Genomic DNA, 22542 nt, shown 5'->3' with positions numbered 1-22542 from the left:
TACTGTTTTAACCCAATCACTGCTTAAGTACTGCATGCAAACTTGAACTGCCTTCTTGTGTTGCTGATTCATTGTATTGTTTAAGTCCCCCCATCAAGGAAGCCAGCCATAGACCCTACTGAATTTTGCTGATAACTGACATCCTGATACGCACTCCAGGCACAGTTTGTTCCTTTAGAAGACTTTGGGCACGATCCTAACCAACTTTCCAGCTCTGGCATAGCTGTGCCAGTGGGGCATGTGCTGCATTTTGCAGTTGGGGGGCAGTCATGGAGGCCTCCTCAAGGTAAGGCAATGTTTGTTCCCTTACCTCGGAGCGGCATTGCCCTTATGTCAGTGCTGGAAAGTTGGTTAGGATTGCGGCCAACGTTGTGTAATGTGTTTGCTTATAAAATGAGAAGCTCAGTTTTGTGCAATCTGCTTTGTATTGTATTGGCAACCTTCAGTCTCGAAAGACTATGGTATCGCGCTCTGAAAGGTGGTTCTGGCACAGCGTCTAGTGTGGCTGAAAAGGCCAATCCGGGAGTGACAATCCCTTCCACACCGGGAGCAAGTGCAGTCTGTCCCTGGTCTGTCTCCCTGGCTATGGGCCTTCCTTCTTTGCCTCTTAGCCTCAGACTGTTGGCAAAGTGTCTCTTCAAACTGGGAAAGGCCATGCTGCACAGCCTGCCTCCAAGCGGGCCGCTCAGAGGCCAGGGTTTCCCACTTGTTGAGGTCCATCCCTAAGGCCTTCAGATCCCTCTTGCAGATGTCCTTGTATCGCAGCTGTGGTCTACCTGTAGGGCGCTTTCCTTGCACGAGTTCTCCATAGAGGAGATCCTTTGGGATCCGGCCATCATCCATTCTCACGACATGACCAAGCCAACGCAGGCGTCTCTGTTTCAGCAGTGAATACATGCTAGGGATTCCAGCACGTTCCAGGACTGTGTTGTTAGGAACTTTGTCCTGCCAGGTGATGTCGAGGATGCGTCGGAGGCAGCGCATGTGGAAAGCGTTCAGTTTCCTCTCCTGTTGTGAGCGAAGAGTCCATGACTCGCTGCAGTACAGAAGTGTACTCAGGACGCAAGCTCTGTAGACCTGGATCTTGGTATGTTCCGTCAGCTTCTTGTTGGACCAGACTCTCTTTGTGAGTCTGGAAAACGTGGTAGCTGCTTTACCGATGCGCTTGTTTAGCTCGGTATCGAGAGAATGTGTGTCGGAGATCGTTGAGCCAAGGTACACAAAGTCATGGACAACCTCCAGTTCATGCGAAGAGATTGTAATGCAGGGAGGTGAGTCCACATCCTGAACCATGACCTGTGTTTTCTTCAGGCTGATTGTCAGTCCAAAATCTTGGCAGGCCTTGCTAAAACGATCCATGAGCTGCTGGAGATCTTTGGCAGAGTGGGTAGTGACAGCTGCATCGTCGGCAAAGAGGAAGTCACGCAGACATTTCAGCTGGACTTTGGATTTTGCTCTCAGTCTGGAGAGGTTGAAGAGCTTTCCGTCTGATCTGGTCCGGAGATAGATGCCTTCTGTTGCAGTTCCAAAGGCCTGCTTCAGCAGGACAGCGAAGAAAATCCCAAACAAGGTTGGTGCAAGAACACAGCCCTGCTTCACTCCGCTTCGGATGTCAAAAGGGTCTGATGTGGAGCCATCGAAGACAACAGTGCCCTTCATGTCCTTGTGGAAAGATCTGATGATGCTGAGGAGCCTGGGTGGACATCCAATCTTGGGGAGAATCTTGAAGAGGCCGTCTCTGCTGACCAGGTCGAAAGCCTTTGTGAGATCTATGAAGGCTATAAAGAGTGGCTGTCGTTGTTCCCTGCATTTCTCCTGCAGTTGTCTAAGGGAGAATACCATATCAGTGGTGGACCTGTTGGCTCGGAATCCACACTGCGATTCTGGATAGACGCTCTCTGCAAGTACCTGGAGCCTCTTTAGTACAACTCGGGCAAACAGCTTTCCTACGACGCTAAGGAGAGAGATGCCGCGGTAGTTGTTGCAGTCACCCCTGTCACCTTTGTTCTTGTACAGCGTGATGATGTTTGCATCCCTCATGTCTTGAGGTACTCCACCTTCTCTCCAGCAGAGACAGAGGATTTCATGCAGCTCAGTGACTATGATCTCTTTGCAGCATTTTAGGACTTCAGCAGGGATGCTGTCTTTTCCAGGTGCCTTGCCAAAGGCAAGAGAGTCCAGGGCCACGTGAAGTTCTTCTAGGGTTGGTTCACTGTCAAGCTCTTCCAGCACAGGCAGGCACTCAATGTTGTTCAGTGCTTCTTCGGTGACTACATTTTCTCTGGAATATAGCTCAGAGTAGTGCTGCACCCAGCGTTCCATCTGCTGCGCCCGATCCTGGATGACCTCGCCTGTGGCAGACTTCAGAGGGGCAATTTTCTTCTGTGTTGGACCTAGGGCCTGCTTGATACCATCATACATCCCCTTGATGTTGCCCGTGTCAGCTGCTATCTGTATCTCGGAACAGAGCTGGAGCCAGTAGTCGTTAGCACATCTCCTGGCAGTCTGTTGGACTTTGCTGCGAGCAGTTCGGAGGACCTGCAGGTTGCGCTCACTGGGACAGGCCTTGTATGCTGCTTGAGCTCTCCTCTTTTCCTCAATGACTGGTGTCAACTCCTCAGAGTGGGCTTCAAACCAGTCTGCCGCCTTGTTGGTCTTCTTGCCGAATATGGACAAGGCGGTGTTGTAAACGGTATTCTTGAAATGTTCCCATCTGTTGGATGCGTTTGCGTCGGCCGGGCCTGGAAGAGATTCCTCAAGCGCTTGTGCAAATTCCTCCACTTTTCTCTGATCCCGGGTCTTGTATAAGACCTTTGTCTTATATATAAGACATATATATATATTGTCTTATATATAAGACATATAAGACATATATATATATTGCCTTTGTATAAGACCTTTGTCTGCTTTGTATAACTAGATCTAAATGATGCAGCCACTTTTCCAAGTCCAGTTTGGTCAGTTCCTGAATGGTAGCCCAAATAGGAATGCTGTGGATGCCATCTTGAGTATCACAACAGAAGAACGATGGGATGTCAATGCAAGCACACACACAATCAGACCCAAAGATTACCAGGTCAAAGACTGTCCAGCATTTAGTACATACCAGGGCCCATAAGACGAGGGTTCAGGGGGTACATTGTACCTGGATCTGGAATAAAAAAGAAATAAACCAGTTTTCCTTGCCAAATCCACCTTTCAACGCAACCTTCTTTATTTCTGCACATCAATCGGGAAAGTGGGCTTAGAAGGGGGGCCTTCCTCCCTCCTTCTGCGACAGTGGGACAGCCGAAATGGACTCTCTGTGACCTTATGGTAGCTAAAAGACTGATACTGAAAAACTGGAAGGGTAAACGCCCCTCTTCTATTAGTCAATGGACTGAGGGTCTTTTGGCTTGTAAACTTTTGAGCAAATGGCTGGCAGATGACATCCATAAACTGATATATTTGTGGATATTTGGAAACTTTTCCTAAACGTATACATATAGCGAGTGAAATATGTGATGATATAAATTATATGTGAAATTTGTAATATAAATGGTTTAAATATCTTTATAATGTATGTCCTTTTTCCTCCTTGGTTCCTCTCCAACTTTTTTGGAAAGCAAATATATCTTACAGCCCAACATGGGAACAAGTGTTGCAATTGTCCCAACAGAAACATATCCTCATCCTGTCTTTTTCTCAAATGCTTGGAAAGTTAGATCTGTAAAAAAACAGAAACAAAATAAAAAAAACTTTGTTTCTTAATTAACATGATTAATTGGTAAGGGAGAAGTCTTAACTTCTTCAAAATCATTCCCATGAGAATTGTTCCAAACAAATGATTCCTTTGTCATGAGATATACTTGACAAAAGTTTATATTGTAATGTAATTAGAAGTTTAACAGCTCAAACAATCCCCAGTTCATTGGAGGCAATATATCTCATGAGAATTTCTTAGAACATAGATCTCCCAAGGTCTCCATTTCTTTACAGCAGCAATTTTCAAACTTTTTTTTGCATCTCACAACACACTGCGATGGTGCTAAAATGATCAAGGCATCTTTTTACCCCCCCCCCCAAATAAAAATAAAAAAAATTTGATAAGGCACACAGTACTGTTGGCCAGGGGCTCACATCCCCCAATGAACCTACCAATATTTGACTCCCCCCCAAACTCCTACAGCGTACCTGCAGACCTTTTGTGGCACACCAGTGTGCTGCGGAACAGTGGCTGAAAATCACTGTTCTAAAGGAATAAATTACCCATCCATCCTTTTTTAAAAGAAATTTTTACATTTCAGTGTATGTGCTAAAAACAGAGGGCGCATTCTCTTTGCACCTAAAAGTTGTTGGCTCTTCCAGCAGGACCCCAAACTTGTTCAGGTTATGGTAAAAACCAGTAATTCAAGATTACTGAGATTACTCTGAATGAATATTTCATTCAGAGTTATTTAATTTTCTCTGTGGCTGTCAAATGCTAATTCATATTTTTCCAATTATTTTTGAATTTACTTAAATCATCATCATCAAGACCCAGTTGTATACTAAGGCTACAATCCTATCCACACTTTCCTGGGAAAAAGGAAACCCCATTGACTATAATGGACTGACTTCTGAGTAGACATGCATAGGATTGGGCTCTAAAGCTGTTAACTCTTCGGTTGTCATCTTTCTATTGTTTCTATCTCCCCCCCCCTTCCATCACTCTTTCCTTTCCATCTAATAATTCAAGCTGCAGTATATATAATAATAGTAACCATGCTTGTTATGGATTTTTACTCTATTTTGCTTTAGAGAGTGAATTTTATAGGGAAAGGGTTTTCCTTTAAAGCGATAGGAATCAAGAGTACCTGGCACTGACTGCACTGGTGAACAGTGGCATAGCTAGAGGGGGTGCAAAGCACCCAGTTCTGCAGGGATCCCCACAGTGGCAGGCAAGCAGCCCCTCCCCTTCAGAGCCATTGCAGGTGGTGGCAGCAAAACAGAGGCATTCACCACTTGGGGTGACTTTCTACGGCATTCGCCTCCGTTTTGCGCCCAGTGCCCGGAATGGCTCCAAAGAGGAGGGGCCCCTTGCACAGCGGTGAGGCTCCTGAAAAACCTGGTGCTTAGGATTGGGTCCAGAGTCCCCTGTCATAGATGACAGGGGACTCTGGACCCAATCCTAAATGGGCCTAGCGCCGACGATGAACTCCATCACCAGTGCTGGATGTTACAAATGTGCTGTAAGGCATGTCTGTGGCACCCAGAGAGGAGGGGCCGCCAGTGCTGGGCCACGCCAGTCGCCGCTGAACCTCAGTGCCAACCAGCTGTATTTTTAGGGTGGGGAGATGCTGGCAGTGGACAGAATGGGGGGAGGAACCAGGGCGGGAAGGGGGTGGGACTGGCAGGATTGTCTGAGTCTGCCTGCAAAGCACGACATGGAGGTTCTCAAATCTGTGCCAGCAAAATAGTGGGGAATGGGCTTCCCCCAAGGAGACCTCCGATGGCCTCAGAGGTGCCACTGGAAGCAGCACTCACCATTTTGTCGCCGCTGCACCCAGCAGTGCTGCTGGGAATAGAATTGGGCTGCCCTACTTTTTTTATTCATTATTTTTTTCCAATTTCTATACCGCCCTTTCTCCAAGGACTTCGGGATGGTGTACATGATTCCCTCCCTCCTTCTTGTAGTTGCTAATTATTTATCCTGAGTAGGTATCAGTTGTACTCATTCTTAGATTCATTGGTGGACAGTGGACAGAGTTTTATATTTTCTGTGTCTTGTGGTCAATCACGAGCACATACAAACCATGCAAATTGCCCTGCATGCTTTTGCAGGAAAGTTATATATACATATGCCAGCAAATTAAAAAGGCAAACAAACAGGTGTTGCTATTTTTAAATCTTTCTCTTTATTAACAGCTTTCTGTTGTTCATGTCAGGCCGCAGCAGGATAATGTAGCATTTGGGGAAAAAGATACAACCCAAGAAGCCAGCACTGGAGGCCAAGATGGAGAAGCTCCCCACAGCCACCATGAACTTCCCTTTGGTGCTCAGGTGGGTTGGAACATATGATAGCGAAACACTACAAAAGATCAGCATGCTGAAAGTGATGAACTTGGCTTCATTGAAACTGTCTGGCAACTTCCTGGCCAAGAAGGCCACTGTGAAGCTGATAATGGAGAGGAGTTCCAGGTAGCCCAGGGACAGATAAAACATGGTGGTGGAACCGTCACTGCATTCTGCTATGATCTCTTTGGTCAGTGTCTTCATATCAAAATGTGGAAATGAGGGAGAGGTTCCAAGCCATATGGCACAAATTCCTACTTGGATAAGGGAGCAGGAAAGGACAATGGAGCTTGCCAGTCTTTTCCCCACCCACTTCCTCATGCGAGACCCTGGCTTGGTCGCCATGAAAGCTACAACCACAGTGACGGTTTTGGCCAAGACACAAGAAACAGCCACGGAGAAGAGGATGCCAAAAGCACATTGTCGGAGAAGGCAGATCAACACCCCAGGTTGTCCAACATAGAGAAAAGAGCAAAGGAAACAGAGCATGAGAGAGATGAGGAGAGTGTATGTGATATCCTGGTTGTTAGCTTTGACCATGGGGGTATCTTTGTTCTTGATAAGAATTGCGAGCACCAAGACTGTGATCAGGAAAAGAGAAACAGCAACCAAGACTACACTGATCCCTAAAAGTAAACTCAGTTTAAGAAATGTCCTTCTTGCTTCTGAGCATATAACGTACAGAGTATGCTTTGAGGATTTGCAAATCTTGCAACATCTTCCTTCTATCTGACCATAACCTTCAATGAGAGTGCCATTTGAGTCACTTATATCAGTTAAGATGTTAATATCTGCTAACATTCTTTCTTTTCCTACCAGATTAAAAAAATGAAGATACACAACTGATCCTGTATGTTCACACCTGAACCTTCAAAACTTGGAATAGAATTAAATATCTTCTATCCTGTAATACATCCTGATCACTGAGCTGATCCTATGAACTCATGGAAGTGAGGAATACCTCGGCAGTTACGGGATTTATCCTTCTGGGCTTCCCTTCACTTCACCACGTACGGGGCCTCTCCTTCTTGCTGGTTCTCTTGATGTACGGTCTGAGCATGCTGGGGAATGGGTTCATCCTCCTCATCGTCTTTGTGGATCCCAAGCTCCAAACACCCATGTATGGCTTCTTGTGCAATCTGGCCTTTCTGGAGATCTGCTATACCTCCACTGCAGTCCCCACATTGCTGCAGACATTTGCCACTGCAAGGACCACCATTTGCTTCCATTGCTGCATGGCTCAGATTCTTTTCATCTTTTCTTTTGGTGCCGTTGAGCTCCTCCTCCTCACCGTGATGTCCTTTGACCGCTACATTGCGATATGCCATCCACTACGCTATCCAGTCATCATGACCAAAACTCTCTGCATACGGTTGGCCATCGGATCCTGGCTGGGAGGATTTGTAGTCATATTCATCCAAGCTGCCATGCTGTGGACTTTACCTTTCTGTGATTCCAACGTCATAGACCACTATGTATGTGACATTGGGCCACTCTTAAGCTTAGCCTGCGCAGACACTCGCCACCTTGAACTGATAGGGTTACTGTCAGCCGTCTCCATTGTGCTTATCACTCTTCTTCTGATTGTGGTGTCCTACCTCTTCATCATCTCTTCTGTCCTGCACATTCCCTCTGCAAGTGGCCGCAAGAAAGCTTTCTCCACTTGCACCTCTCACCTGACTGTGGTCTCCATGACTTACGGGGCTATTATGTTTATGTACATTCGGCCAAATATACACTCCTCATTTCATTTCAGCAAAGCGGTCGCTGTCTTGAACACAGTCATCGCCCCCATGCTGAACCCTTTCATATACACCCTCAGGAATGTGGAAGTGAAGCAGGCATTCAGGAAGGCTGTTTACTAAAAGGGAAGTTGCCTCCAAGAGAAATTATTCATTGGGAAAAATGCCAGCAGAGAGACCCACAGATCTACAATGCAATTTTAATGCATATTGACTCAGTAGCAAGCATGTCCCGTTGAGTTCCATTTGACCTACTGCCAGGTATGTGTATATAGGATTGCAGTCATGGAAATGGCAAGGAACAGTATTTTCTCTTGTCTCCCTGGCAATAGGAAATCATCAGTTGTATGTACATGTTTAGTTTATTTGACAGGAGAGTGGAAATAAATGCTGTTTATTAAGAGACATGACAGTGTCCAGTGCGAGGACTCAAGCAATGTTTGCCCATTAATGATATGTTTGTACTCATCCTTCCCAACTCGGCTGTCAGGGTGTTTATTTCACCAATCAGTTGTTCAGTGAATCCACTTTTATTGTCCCTGCACAAACTGGAAGGAGGGAGACCTTACCACTTTCCAAGACAAAACAGCCCTACTCCAAGGACATGTTCATGTGGGTAACAATGAATGTCCATTTGGCCATCTTGTCATTGCAATGCAAAGTTCCACTCCCACCTATCTCTTTGTTTCAGAGGGGTTTCCACAGTCCTCCTACCAGGTAAAAAGATGTTCTTGCCGTCTTTGGAATTGACATAACCCACAAGGCCTTTGCCAAAAGACCTGCTGAAGGTGCCCTCTTGAGTCTACCGAAACTGAGTTGCAGCACCTGTATCTGAAACAAGCGCCTACACTTCTCCTGTCTATCTACCCCAGCTGTGTTTCTTTAGCGTGCAGGTTGCCTGTCTGGATGTCACATACCTCAGATAAGTAAAACTCTGTTCCTGTCTCCAGCAAGAACATGTGTGCTTCCACTCTTAGCAAGGAAAACAAAAAATCAAGGGCGAGGGGTCTATGGAAAAAATGCAGATTAGTGAAACTGCAGATACCAGATCCACGAACATGGTGGGGATGCCTGTATATGAATTTTTATTTCAGTTGTGAGCCACTTTGGGTGCCCTTTCTGGGGAAAAATGGTTGGCAACCTTCAGTCCCGAAAGACTATGGTATAAGCCTACAGCACCCGGTATTCCCAGGCGGTCTCCCATCCAAGTACTAACCAGGCCTGACCTTACCACTTTGGGTACTCTTTGGGTGGGTGGGGGAATAAATGGGTTATGAATCCAATAAATAAAGTAAATAATCTACCCTGCTGGCGGTTTACAGTTTTGACACATTTTCCATAAATGAAGCCCTAAAGGAATGTATGTTGGAGTCATAAGGCTGGGCAGCATTCGATGGGGATTAGAACTGGAGATAAGCAGGTTCATAGAGTGACCTTATGTGAATCTCTCTCTGTTCCATCTTAACCAAACTCAAAGGGTTGTTGTGAGACTAAAAAGCTATCCTGAGTCCTTGAAAATTCAGAATAAAAAGATATTATAGTCCTACAGACCTTGCTGTAGTTTTCTTGCTGTAGAAGTCAAGAACATCTAGCAGAGCTTCACCTCCTGCTCTTCTCCTGCTGTGGAAGCCTCTCCACAGCTTTTGCTACTGCCTGGCTCTCCATGGTCTAACATGTCTGATGTGAGCCCACCACCTCCATCCTCTTGTGAAATTTCAAGAAAGGAGAAGCCAGGCCTAATCTGTGCACCCACCCTTGCGTAGGTTCACAGAACAAAAATGACCCCACAATTATCTTGCACATGCCCAATCTCATCTGATCTTGGAAGCTAAGCAGGGTCAGGCCTGGTTAGTACTTGGATGGGAGACTTCCTGGGAATACTGGGTGCTGTAGGCTTATACCCTAGTCTTTCGAGACTGAAGGTTGCCAACCATTGCATTTGTGCAGCACTCCAGACTGAACAGGAAGTGTTCTGAGGTTTTTGACGTGGTCTTGAACAGTACTTCTGGTGTTATCAATAAAGCGGAACAATTCATCTGTTCCACTTTACAAACATAAGAACATAAGAACAGCCCCACTGCATCAGGCCATAGGCCCATCTAGTCCAGCTTCCTGTATCTCACAGCTGCCCAACAAATGCCCCAGGGAGCACACCAGATAACAAGAGACCTCATCCTGGTGCCCTCCCTTTCATCTGGCATTCTGACATAGACCATTTCTAAAATCAGGAGGTTGCACATGCACATCATGGCTTGTAACCCATAATGGATTTTTCCTCCAGAAACTTGTCCAATCCCCTTTTAAAGGCATCCAGGCCAGATGCCATCACCACATCCTGCGGCAAGGAGTTCCACAGACCAACCACATGCTGAGTAAAGAAATATTTTCTTTTGTCTGTCCTAACTCTCCCAACACTAAATTTTAGTGGATGACCCCTGGTTCTGGTGTTATGTGAGAGTGGAAAGAGCACTCTGTCCATCCCCTGCATAATTTTGTATGTCTCAATCATGTCCTCCCTCAGGCGCCTGTTTTCTAGGCTGAAGAGGCACAAATGCCATAGCCTTTCCTCATAAGGAAGGTGCCCCAGCCCAGTAATCATCTTAGTCGCTCTCATTTGCACCTTTTCCATTTCCACTATGACTTTCTTGAGATGCAGCGACCAGAACTGGACACAATACTCCAGGTGTGGCCTTACCATAGATTTGTACAATGGCATCATAATATTAGCCGTTTTGTTCTTAGTACCTTTTCTAATGATCCCAAGCATGGAATTGGCCTTCTTCACTGCCGCCGCACATTGGGTGGACACTTTCATCGACCTGTCCACCACCACCCCAAGATCTGTCTCCTGTCACAGACAGCTCAGAACCCATTAGCCTATATGTGAAGTTTTGATTTTTGTCCCAATGTGCATGACCTTACACATACTGCCATTGAAGCACATCTGCCATTTTGCTGCCCATTCTTCCAGTCTGGAGAGATCCTTCTGGAGCTCCTCACAATCACTTCTGGTCTTCACCACTCGGAAAAGTTTGGTGTCGTCTGCAAACTTAGCCACCTCCCTGCTCAACCCTGTCTCCAGGTCCCAGGACAGATCCTTGGGGCACACTGCTTTTCACTTCTCTCCATTGTGAAAATTGCCCATTGATACCCACTCTCTGCTTCCTGGACTCCAAACAGTTCTCAATGCATGAGAGGACCTGTCCTCTAATTCCCTGACTATGGAGTTTTTTCAGCAGCCTTTGGTGAGGGACCGTGTTGAACGCCTTCTGAAAGTCCAGATATATAATGTCCATGGGTTCTCCCACATCCACATGCCTGTTGACCTTTTCAAAGAATTCTATAAGGTTCGTGAGGCAAGACTTACCCTTACAGAAGCCATGCTGATTCTCCCTCAGCAAGGCCTGTTCACTTGGTCAACAAAGCTTGGTCACTTAGAAATGAAAAATTTAGACATGGAAAAAGTATAAAGCCTCCTTTATTGACACATAGAAGCTATCGAAACATTATGGAGGAAGCCCCTATGTGCTAGATCAGTGGTTCCTAAATCTGTGAGCTCCACACACCACTCCATGGTGGGTTGCGACCTGATGATCAGTGCTTCATGCACAAAATCTTTCTGGGAGTCCCTGGAGGCTGTCGCTGGGTTTCACCAGGCCTGCAATCTACTCCATTGGTCTCCATGGTTCCATAATGCCTCCTGGAAATGACCAGAAATCACTTACCCAAATCAGAAGTAAAGTGGAAGTATTGCTTCTGAGAGGTGTTCTGGGGCCATGAGTGCTGCAAGACCAGCAGGACCTGGTAGGTGACTCCTGGGTGTGCCCAGAAAGCCTTTGATCATGAGAATTTCTTAGAACTTAGATCTCCCAAGGTCTCCATTTCTCTGCAGCAGCAATTCCTCTATGACAGGGGACTCTGGACCCAATCCTAAGCACCAGGTTTTTCAGGGAGCCTCACCACTGTGCAAGGGGCCCCTCCTCTTTGGAGCCATTTGGGTGCAAAGAACGGAGGCAAATGCCATAGAAAGTCACCCCAAGTGGCAAATGCCTCTGTTTTGCTGCCACCACCTGCAATGGCTCTGAAGGGGAGGGGCTGCTGGCATGCCACTGTGTTTGGAGATTTAAATGAATTAAAAATACCTTTGTGAATATTTTCAATATACCTGCGAGATCTTTGTTAGAAGGTGTTCCTCTGGGAAATAGGAGTTGCAGGTGGTATTGCCAGAAGACAGAAAATAATTGCTTCATTCCAGCAGAGGAAACTTCTAAAGAACATGTGGAGTAGGTGGAAGGACAGTCATGTTCATGTCCCCCATCGGGAGCTTTTTCTGCTTGTTCTTTCTGTGCATAAGAGGGAACGTACTTGTCTCTCCGATGAACCCAAAGGTCAGTGAAGCCTCTTTCTCAATATCAACCATATTTATAGCAAGCAAAAAGCAAGCAAGAAGCGGAGCATCAGAATGACACCTAAAGAACGTGAGCTGTGACCTGTAAAAATTTATTTTGCAGTCAATTTCAATCCCTTCAAATGTTAAAGAGTAAGGCCCAACTTGCTTCTGAGTAAGGCCTGATCCTACAGTCCTGTAGCACTGGTCTTGCACGTGCTGCCAGGGGGGGGGAAGCCATCACAAAAGTGCCAGAAATCACTTTGGGGGCTCAGGAAAAACTGCCATGAAGGCCTGGGTGGGTGGATGCTTGGCCACTGCACCTGTCGGAGAGGCCCCGGAAGCGGTTTGGGGTGAGCGATGCAGAGGTGTTTTGCTGTGGGTGGAGGGCTGGAGAAGGTGGGTAGGGGACAAAACTGGGTGGGAGGGTGGTGGGAGGACTGGGCCTGGCAGGAGGGCAGGGATGGAGGCAGAGGCCACCACCAGATCCCATCCAATGTTCTCTTACCTCGACGAGACCTCAAGCTGCCTCTTTGCCTATGCTGCGTACAGCAACGGCCATTTTGGCACCCCTGTATCGTGGCATGGGCAGATTCAGTGGCCCATATGTTTGGAATAGCAGCTTCAATGAATTGGTGGAAGGAAATCAGTTCCGTGTTTATGAGCTTGGGATAAACTGACAATGAACAACACGCTGCGTTTTTCCCCCCAAAGAAATGCAGTCATCAGCACACACCACTGAATTCAGTGAAGAAAATTATTAGTGACTTGATTTAAGACCTGAAAAATCTCATAGTCAGAATGAAGCTTGTATAGAAACGCATTGTAAACAACTTCTCAGCAGAAAATCTGAACCATCTCAGTTCAAGGACTTTCCTTCTTAGTTCTGAGTGTATAATGTCTTGCGTATGATCTGAGGCTTTTCACATGCCACAGTTTGAGATAGACAAGAGTCCCCAACATCTTCCTTCCATCTGTCCATATTCTGCAGTCACCAAAAATGGCTTTTCAGCTATATTGACAAAGGTAGGAATGTCCGCTAAAGCTCTTTTCTTTCTTTTCCCACCAGATTAAAAAAGAAGATACATGCACAAGAGTGATCTTAAATCTCCACAAATGAGACTTCAGAAAATCTAACTGGAACTATCTTCTGTCTTCTCTAATACATCCTGAGAGTTATCAGTTGGTCCTCTGAAGTCATGGAAGTGAAAAATACTTCAGAAGTTATGGAATTTATCCTTCTGGGTTTCCCTTCTCTTCACCACGTACGGAGCCTCTGCTTCTCTGTGGTTCTCTTGATGTACAGTCTGAGCATTCTGGGAAATGGGTTCATCCTCCTCATCGTCTTTGTGGATCCCAAACTCCAAACACCCATGTATGGCTTCTTGTGCAACTTGGCCTTTCTGGAGATCTGCTATACCTCCACCGTGGTCCCCACATTGCTGCAGACATTTGTCACTGCAAGGACCACCATTTGCTTCCATTGTTGCATGGCTCAGATATTCTTCATCTTTTCCTTTGGATCCATTGAGCTCCTCCTCCTCACCGTGATGTCCTTTGACCGCTACATTGCAATATGCCTTCCCCTTCGCTATCCAGTTATCATGACCAAAATTTTCTGCGTACAGTTGGCCATTGGATCCTGGCTGGGAGGATTTGTAGAGGTACTATTTCAAGCTGTCATGCTATGGACTTTACCTTTCTGTGATTCCAATGTCATAGACCACTATGTATGTGACATTGGGCCAATCTTAAGTTTATCCTGCTCAGACACACATCCCCTTGAACAGCTAGGGCTACTGTTGGCCATCTTCATTGTGCTTATAACTCTCCTTCTGATTGTGGTGTCCTACCTCTTCATCATTTCCACAATTCTGCGCATTCCCTCTGCAAGTGGCCGCCAGAAAGCTTTCTCCACTTGCACCTCCCACCCGACTGTGGTCTCCATTACCTACGGGGCTATTATGTTTATGTACATCCGACCAAATGTGCACTCCTCATTTCATTTCAGCAAGGCAGTCGCTGTCTTGAATTCAGTCATTGCCCCCATGCTGAACCCTTATATATACACCATTAGGAATGTGGAAGTCAAGCAAGCCTTCAGGAGGGCCGTTTACAAAAAGGGGACTTGCTTCAAAGAGATGTTATTCAGTGGAAACAATGGCATTAGACAGGACCAGAAGTAGGAGTTTTACAGTGCAATCTTAATGCATATTGGATCAGTACTAAGCCCCATTGAGTTCAGTGGTACGGCCATGTAAATGTGTATTGGATCGCAGTGGCAGCAATGCCATCATGGAGGCCCACAAATAGGAGATTCAGGGCCCAATCTTATCCAATTTTCCAACGCTGGTGCAGCTGTGCCAATGGGGCATGCACTGCATCTTGTAGTGCGGCAGCAGTCACAGACATCTCCTTGAGGTATGGGAACATTTGTTCCCTTACCTTGGGGCTGTATTGTGGCTGCACCGGTGCTGGAAAGTTGGACAGGATTGGGCCTTTACTGTGCAATCTTAATGCAAATCGACTCTGTAGCAAGGAAGTTCCATTGAGTTCAATGTGTATATAGGATTGCAGCCATTGAAATGACAAGAAGAAGTATTTTCTCCTCTCTTCCTGGCAGTAGGAAACCATAGTTGTAAGTACATGCTTACTTTATTTAACAGGAGAGAGGAATAGAAGCTGTTAATTAACAAAGAAGACACAGCAAGGTTCAGGGCATGGACTCAAGCAATGTTTGACCTCTAATCATATGTCCTCAACCTTCCCAACTCAGTCTCAGAATGTTTATTTCACGAATCAATTGTTTAGTGAATCTGCTTTTATTGTTCCTGTGCACATGTAGCAGTCGTGTAGCAGTCACGAGCAATGAAGACTCAGAGATCAGTTGTCAGCTTAAGTGCAAAGGGCTCGACCTGCTTTTCTGAGGCAGCCCAAGCTTTTATTACTTTCTCATAAAACAATCTACAACCAGGCTGGAGTTGCTCTCAGCCACTGATCAAACACACTTTCCCAAGCAGAAACACATTCCTTGCTTCTAGGCCTTATCTAATGCTATGACTCATCTTGGTTCTCTCCTGCGCTGGGCATCTTGCCTTTAGTTTCCCATAACAAAGAAAAACTTCCAAGGTCTTCCTTGATGAGAGAAAAGAAGGAGGAAGGGGGGAAGGAGAGGGGGAGGGGGGTATTCCCACCCAAATGGTTGTCATGTTTCACTGAAAGCTCAGAAACCCACCGCTTCTGCACAACAGCAGGTGTGCCCTCTGTTGCCACATTCACGAAAACTCAATGTTACTATACATATTCACTACAGGACGGATGGAGGCTTTTCCAATTTCTAAGACAAAAGAGCCCTACTCCAATAACATGTTAATGTGGGTAACAATGAATGTCCATTTGTCCATCTTGTCATTATCATGTAAAGTTCCGCTTCCACCTATCTCTTTATTTCAGACATGTTTCCACACCTGTCAGATAGTAGTTCCGGTCAGAGGGTATAAGTTTCATTTTCCTGTGTTTGAATTGTACTAATACAGGTTGTAACATAAGTGGAGCAGACCTGGGCTTTAGTTCCACTACAGCTTTAGCAGAAACCAAAGTCTCCAGAACGCATTGGCGTAATGGAAGTGCACTTGAAAGTGGATTCAAGCTGTAGTGGAAACACAGCCCTTGATAGGCTGAGACTGAGGTACCCTCATTAATTTTGTAATAAATGTATTTTTTTACTCTATACAGGCGTGCATCACTTAACAACCTTCTGCTTAATGACGGGCTGCAAAGCATGTTGGACAATGCACAACAAAGAGGGTTTTAATGAGGCAGTCAGGTCTCCCAATGCCTTCCTGCAAAGTGTCTGTTTACACACAAAAAAGGCTCTTAATGCAAAGAGGAGGCAATCAGCCCCCACTAGTCTGTGCAGCCAGCTAGTGTCTGGCAGGGAATGTCTGTTTACACAACAAAGGCACTAGATTGGGTTGTTCGCTTAACAACCTAATCACATAACAACTGGGATTGGAGAACGTATCCCCGTCGTTAAGTGGCACACACCTGTAGTTTGTTTTGTAATGTCCCAGTCCCCCAGAAGCCCCAACGCTGGGAATTTTGCCTGCTTTGCCCCTCTCTTCAAGCCTGGTTGTGTCATCTCAGGACTATCCAGACTCAGACCTTAGCAGAGTCTCCAAAAGGGTGCTCATTTCTATTAGAGCTGTGGTTTTCAGGAAGGCATGCTGTGCTCCTGACCACTATTTATCCACAATTATTTGCTGGTTATTTATGGCTTATTCGTTCTCTGCTTTCTTATTTCCAACAATCGAGGTTGTGTTCCAAGGCGCCATGGTCGATAGTGAGTCCCTATGATGACTAACACAAATATACAAATGAGATAATTTAAAGAATGAGGCTTGAGTATTAGTTTAATAACTTAAAAATTTAAGAAGACCCACAGCAACTGTTACCCTGCACATGCCCAATCTCGTCTGATTTTGGAAGCTAAGCAGAGTCAGGCCTGGTTAGTACTTGGATGGGAGACCGCCTGGGAATATCGGCTGCTGTAGGCTTATACCACAGTCTTTCGAGACTGAAGGTTGCCAACCATTTAAGAAGACCCAGCTGGAAAAGGTCAAAGATCCATCTAATCCAGCATCTATCAAAACTATCATTTGCATCTACAAAGCCCACAAGCAGGAGATGACAGCATATCCCTTTCCCACTGTTGCCGTCCTGCAAATGGTATATGTATGGAGGTAAACTGCTGCCGGAATTGGAAGCAGCCATAGCCAGTACAACTAGTAGCCAGTGATAGTCCTGTCCTCCATGAATTTGCCTAATCCCCTTCTGAAACCATCCAAGCTAGTGGCCATCACCATGTCTTGTAGTAATGGTGGGCTGTGTTAAGATGCACTTCATTTCCGCCACTCTAACAGCCCAATCCACTGGTAAGACAACACACCAAGTGAACTGTTACAGCTGTTATGTACAGTCACATCACACTGGCTTATTGCAATGTTCTATCAATGCACCCATGCACATCTGTAAGGACAAGAAGGGAAGGACCACAAGCTGTGGCAATCTGTCCATGCCCAACCTCCTGTGCAAGTGTTATAAATAAAACAGAGCAATTTATTAATTCGACTTTACAAAGCTTATCATTTAGAAATCAAAAATTTAGACATAGAAAATGCCAGAAGTATCCTTTACGGACACAGCAAAGTAAACTAAACATTATGGATGAAGCCTCTATGTGTTAGATCAGTGGATCCCAAACTTTTGAGCGCCACAACCCACCTCATCCTCTATGGTGGGTCACAAATGAATGTTCAGTGCTTCACATACAAAGTCTTCTTAGGAAGCTGCTTCCGAGTTGCACTAGGCCTGTGATACACTCCATTAGTGTCTGTGGTTCCATAACACCTCCTGGAAGATTCCAAATAACAAGTATTCAAATCAGAAGTAAACCAGAAGTTGCTTCTGGGAGATGTTCTTGGACCTTGGATGCCACTGGAGTGGTTCACAGGACTAGCAAGATCTGGAAGTGACCCCTGGGGGCACTCAGAAAGCCTTTGCAGGTGAACAACTGAGCATCCGATTGCAACCCACCACACATTGGTTGGTAACCTTCAGTCTGGAAAGGAGGTCTCCCCTCCAAGGACTAACCAGGCCTGGCCCTGCTTAGCTTCCGAGATCAGATGAGATTGGGCATGTGCAAGTTAACAGCATATCAGGCCAGTGGATCGTGACTCACAATTTAGAAAACACTGGGTTAGATTGACGGTGATACTGTCTCTCCATGGTATTTAAGATCATTTAAAGTGCAATGTGCTTGGTGAGGAAGGGGTCAACTGAAACTTTCCCTTCCTGTAGTATTCTCACCTCCCCCCCCCAAAAAAAAAAAAAAAAAATCTGCTTTCCCCTACTGGTATGATGTCTTCTGATGTCAAAATACATTGAGAGGGAAACAAAAAAGGTGGAATGAGGAAGTATCAGGGCAGGTGAGTGGAGAGAAAGGCTTAGCACTCCTGGTCACACATTAAAGCTCCCACCCCCCAACACACATACAGACTTTATGGGAATCTAGCGGTAGCCCCACACGAGATAAACATGACCTGTACTTAATTGGATGGCAGACCAATGTCTAAAAATGCAAGGTCGTTTCTAATTGTAGGTACTATTTGTGATCGTTCAGTGCTTGGAGGTTTAAATGAATTTAAAATACCTTTGCAAATACTTTCAATGTACCTGAGAGATCTTTGTTAGAAGATGTTCCTCTGGGAATGGGAGTTGCAGGAGCTATTACCAGAAGACAGAACATAATTGCTTCATTCCAGCTGAAGAAACTTCTTAAGAACATGTGGAGTAGGTGGAAAGGCAGTCATGTTTTCTTTTATTCGGTTCTGTGGATTAGAGGGAACATACATGGCTCTCCTATGCACCCAAAGGTCAATGAAGCCTCTTTCTCAGTGTCAACAATATTTATAGCACTGCAGGCAAAAAGTGGAGCATCAGAATGAAGCCTAAAGAATGTGAGCTGTAACCTGTGAAAGATTATTTTGCAGTCAATTTCAGTACCTTCCAATGCCAAAAGAATTTGCTTCTCAGTAAGGCCTGATCCTGCAATTCTGTAGCACAGGTCTTGCTTGCGCTACCAGGAGATGGCCATTGAAAAAGTGCCGTAAAGCACTTTGTAAGGGTCAGGAAGAGGGAAGCGCCGTCGTGGAGTCCCGTGTGGGTGAATGCTTGGCTTGTGTACCAGTTGGAGAGGCCATAGGAGCGTCAGTGGTGAGCATGCCCCTGAGTGGTGCAGAGGCAATGGGGAAGGACAGAGGAACGCTGGGAGGGGACAAAACTGGGTGGGGAGTGTGGTGGGAGGTGGGTTGACTGAGCTTGGCAGGGGGACTGGGACTGAGACAACCACCAGATACTATCCTCCCTTTCTGTCCTGAGAGTGCTAAGTGCAGGGTAACTAGTTGTCCTCTTTTTCCAGAGCATGCCCTCTGTTTTATCCTTGTGACCTGGAAAAAAACTTAAATGTCCTCCTTTTCCCTGTTAAAGAGCCCCTGCAGGCAGCGCATAGCCTTTCTGTAATTAATAAATTATACTAATACATTATGTGAAATATAATTTTAAATTTAGTGATCTGTAATAGAGTGTTGACATTACCCACATGGAATCAATATATGAGTGTTTTTAGCTTTGATTTTGTCACATCCTACATTTTTCTTGGATGTCCTACATGCTTGGTCCCCTTTTGCAGTTATGATATCTGCCCATCCTGGTGACACAAGGATTACGTAGCTAGCAGGGATGAGAGTGGGCACATAGCGGCTGCTGGATCTCGACCCAAGGTAAGGGAATAAATGATCCCTAACCTTGATGCGACCTCCAGTGGCCTCTTTGCTTTTGCCGGATATAGCAAAGGCCATTGTGCTGCCCCTATATTGTGGCACAGACAGTCCCATTAGGATTTGGCTGCCCATCTATTTAGGACAGCAGGTCCAGTGAAATCAGGGGTAGGAAATCAGTTCTTTGTTTATGGGCTTTGGATAAAATGACAATGAAATACACATAGGGGTTCCCCCCTGTTGCAGTGACCCTTGGGGGAGCAACCAAGCCCCCGGGCTAGGTTGCTGGATAAGTGCAGGAAAGAATCAAGGAGCCAAGGAAGAGACGAGAGACAGACTTTTAGATTAAAAGCAGAGAGAGAGAAAAGCTGATTCTACTAGCCTCCTCCTGCGTTTTTATTGTACTTGCAACATTAACAGCTACATTCAGTTCTCAGATAAGGCCACATTAGAATCTCATACAGGGGTGAGAACAATGGGTGCTTCTTCACAGAGTGCTGTATCAGCTATTGTCACACTTCAGCCTGGGAACTAGCATCCCTGTCGGTTTGCCAACAAGGGAGGGTTTGCCCGCAATTGCCATCGCACCAAGGCTTTCTGTGTGCTTCTGCTTAAGCACTTAAAAACACCACATTGTCCCCCTTTTTATTTATTTAAATTTTGAGATAGCATTTCATGAAATCAGTGTAGGCTTTGTTAGCCAAACAAGAAGACTTTAGGTTGGTATTGTGGGGTCATAACACACAAATTTTGACACCATTCAAAAAGGACATTGGATAAGACAAAAAGACCTTCATGAATACATGCTAAAATTACAGTTGGGAGAAAAGGCAACGCCTTTTTCTCTAAAAATAATTTGTTGTGAACAAAATTATTATAAATCAATTAAAACAACAGGTGGTGGTTACAACACATTTGCATAATTAAAAGAAACGTTTTTATCATGGAACACATTCCAATGGGCATACAAGGTTTGTTAAATATTTTTACACATGTTAAATTGCTGCCACTGACCACATAAAGAGTGTGCAGTGAAAAACATTGAGATTTCACCATGAATTACATTTACATTATAAGACATTGCATCATGAGCTATGCAAACATTGGGAAAGTTTAAAAACTTGGTTACATACTATGCACTCCCTTAAGGGGGGTGCTAAATGACTATCTTTTAACACAATTATAAAAAGCAAAAACAAACATAAAAACAACAACACTGAACTTTTTATTAGGGGTTCTTGGTTCACTGGATGTCTTCAGGAAACTTTAGTGCCACGCATCTTCACGCACTGTGCTGACACTTAAAACATTTCTGTGAAAATAAACAGAATAGCAGAATCTTGCTGCTAAGTTATTAATGAAGCTTGCCCTTTTACTCTGGGCCCGGCAATTATCTGTAAAAGCACATGGGGGGTGAAAGCACATTATATTTGCATTTTGTGTTTTACTTAATAAGACAGGGAGACTTGAGCCTTGTAAAGTGTTGCTTAAATATGATCTCATATCCCTCGTTTTTTAATTATTTAAATAGAAAAATTGTAAGATGCACTGTGTATGTGTGTTGCAAGGTCTAAGATGTTATAGGAGATATGCTTAGGTTTGAAAACAAACTGAGCAGGCAGAAGTGGTGATAATTCTTAGGCCTTTAGTTTAAACATCTTAAGGGATTATTTCTAAGCATTGAGAATGAATGTGAAAGTTAGAATTTAGCAAAAGGTTGTAACACAGCGTTTCAAGGGAACATTTTTAAGCATTGAGAGAGTGTTAGAGTTAGAAGTGAGAGTGAGTGAAGTCACATCAACATCTTAAGGGATTTATGTCTAAGCATTGAGTATGTGTGTGAGATTCAGAAGTAAGAAGAAGAGAAAAGTTTGTATGTGTGTTATTACAATGTGGGGTTCTCTCCTTGAAACACATACATTTTTTACTGGAAACAATTCTGTTGTTCCATCTTACACATACAATTCACATACTCTCTGCAGTCAGCAAATGGCATTGCACTTTTAATCACAACGACTTCATTTCTCATAACCATTGTATGACTTACTTTGGCCTTTGAAATGCAACATAACTGTTGCTAAACTGCTATCTTTTGCACTCTCTGTGAGAATCTGAACTTTGAACTGGAAATAACTTTGTGTAAACTTTTCTGATATAGTTAAACCACTACAACTAATTTAAAATATTACTATCTGCTAGTCACTTGTATATGAAAACAGAAAGGCCTTAAGGGCTTGATTAAAACTATGGGATTCTGATGGAACAGAATGAGACCAGAAAATCAATTTCTGATGAAACAGAATGGGATCAAAAAATCTTTTTCTTGATGAATTTAAACTATGGGATCAGGAGAAATTTTTTGATGCAGCAGAATGGGATCAGAAAATCATTTTCTTGGTGAATTCAGGGAGGTCTTTTAAGGGCCTTTAAGGGCCTTGGGATCAGAAAAGGTTTCTGATGGAACAGGATAGAATCAGTCAAAGCTATGGGAACAGGGAGACTTTTTAAAAGCCTGAATAGCTTTGTTATTACCTTTACATAAACATCTTAGAAAAAAGAGGTGTAACTCTGACTAATAACAGAATAAGGTTTAGTTGGACTTTAAAGCTGTGATAACTGCTGCTGATGGGTAAATTGGCTGGTGGTCGCTGTTCTGAAAGGTGTGTGAAATGAGAAACACTGAAAAGTTAGGGAACTACTACAAACTAAACTGAAAGGGAGGGGTGAGTTTAGCTTGTTGGTAGCAGTTTGAGGATCAGAACTGGTTTTAAAGAGAGATTTGCCTGTGTTACTTGGGCAAGTTTAAAATCTTAACTCTTTGTTTTTTATAATGGGTAGAGTGATTTTTAAGACTTCTTGACTTTGAAGTCTTATTGCTTGCTCCCTACTTTTTCTAACAAGGGAAATGATGGCTTCTGGATAGCAGAACACATTTTTTGAGGGGTTAGATAAAAAATAAAGCTATTTAAGCATTTGGGGGGAAAATAGCCTGTGTTGTAGGATTTTGACCTTTTTTAAGGTGGTCAAACAGTGGCTTTAACAA

General features: G+C 44.6%; 2 protein-coding genes across 2 annotated transcripts; both read left to right on the top strand.

Moving 5' to 3' along the window:
* The first annotated feature begins 6977 nt into the window (after positions 1-6977).
* LOC136653580 (olfactory receptor 6X1-like) lies at positions 6978-7898 on the top strand. Its single transcript, XM_066630472.1, has one exon. The coding sequence runs from the start codon at positions 6978-6980 to the stop codon at positions 7896-7898; it is 921 nt and encodes a 306-aa protein (XP_066486569.1).
* Positions 7899-13361: 5463 nt separating this feature from the next.
* On the top strand, positions 13362-14348 carry LOC136653579 (olfactory receptor 6X1-like). Its single transcript, XM_066630471.1, has one exon. It carries the CDS (start codon positions 13362-13364, stop codon positions 14346-14348), a length of 987 nt encoding a protein of 328 aa, XP_066486568.1.
* The last annotated feature ends 8194 nt before the right edge of the window (positions 14349-22542 follow it).

The sequence above is a fragment of the Tiliqua scincoides genome, chromosome 5 (genome assembly GCF_035046505.1).
Source record: "Tiliqua scincoides isolate rTilSci1 chromosome 5, rTilSci1.hap2, whole genome shotgun sequence".
Lineage (NCBI taxonomy): Eukaryota > Metazoa > Chordata > Lepidosauria > Squamata > Scincidae > Tiliqua > Tiliqua scincoides.
Note: the sequence above shows the minus strand (reverse complement) of the source record. Positions and strands in the feature narration are given on the sequence as shown.

Bases quoted from the DNA above. Each gene is read 5' to 3' on its own strand.
- LOC136653579 (XM_066630471.1), top strand. From the start codon at position 13,362: ATGGAAGTGAAAAATACTTCAGAAGTTATGGAATTTATCCTTCTGGGT.
- LOC136653580 (XM_066630472.1), top strand. From the start codon at position 6,978: ATGGAAGTGAGGAATACCTCGGCAGTTACGGGATTTATCCTTCTGGGC.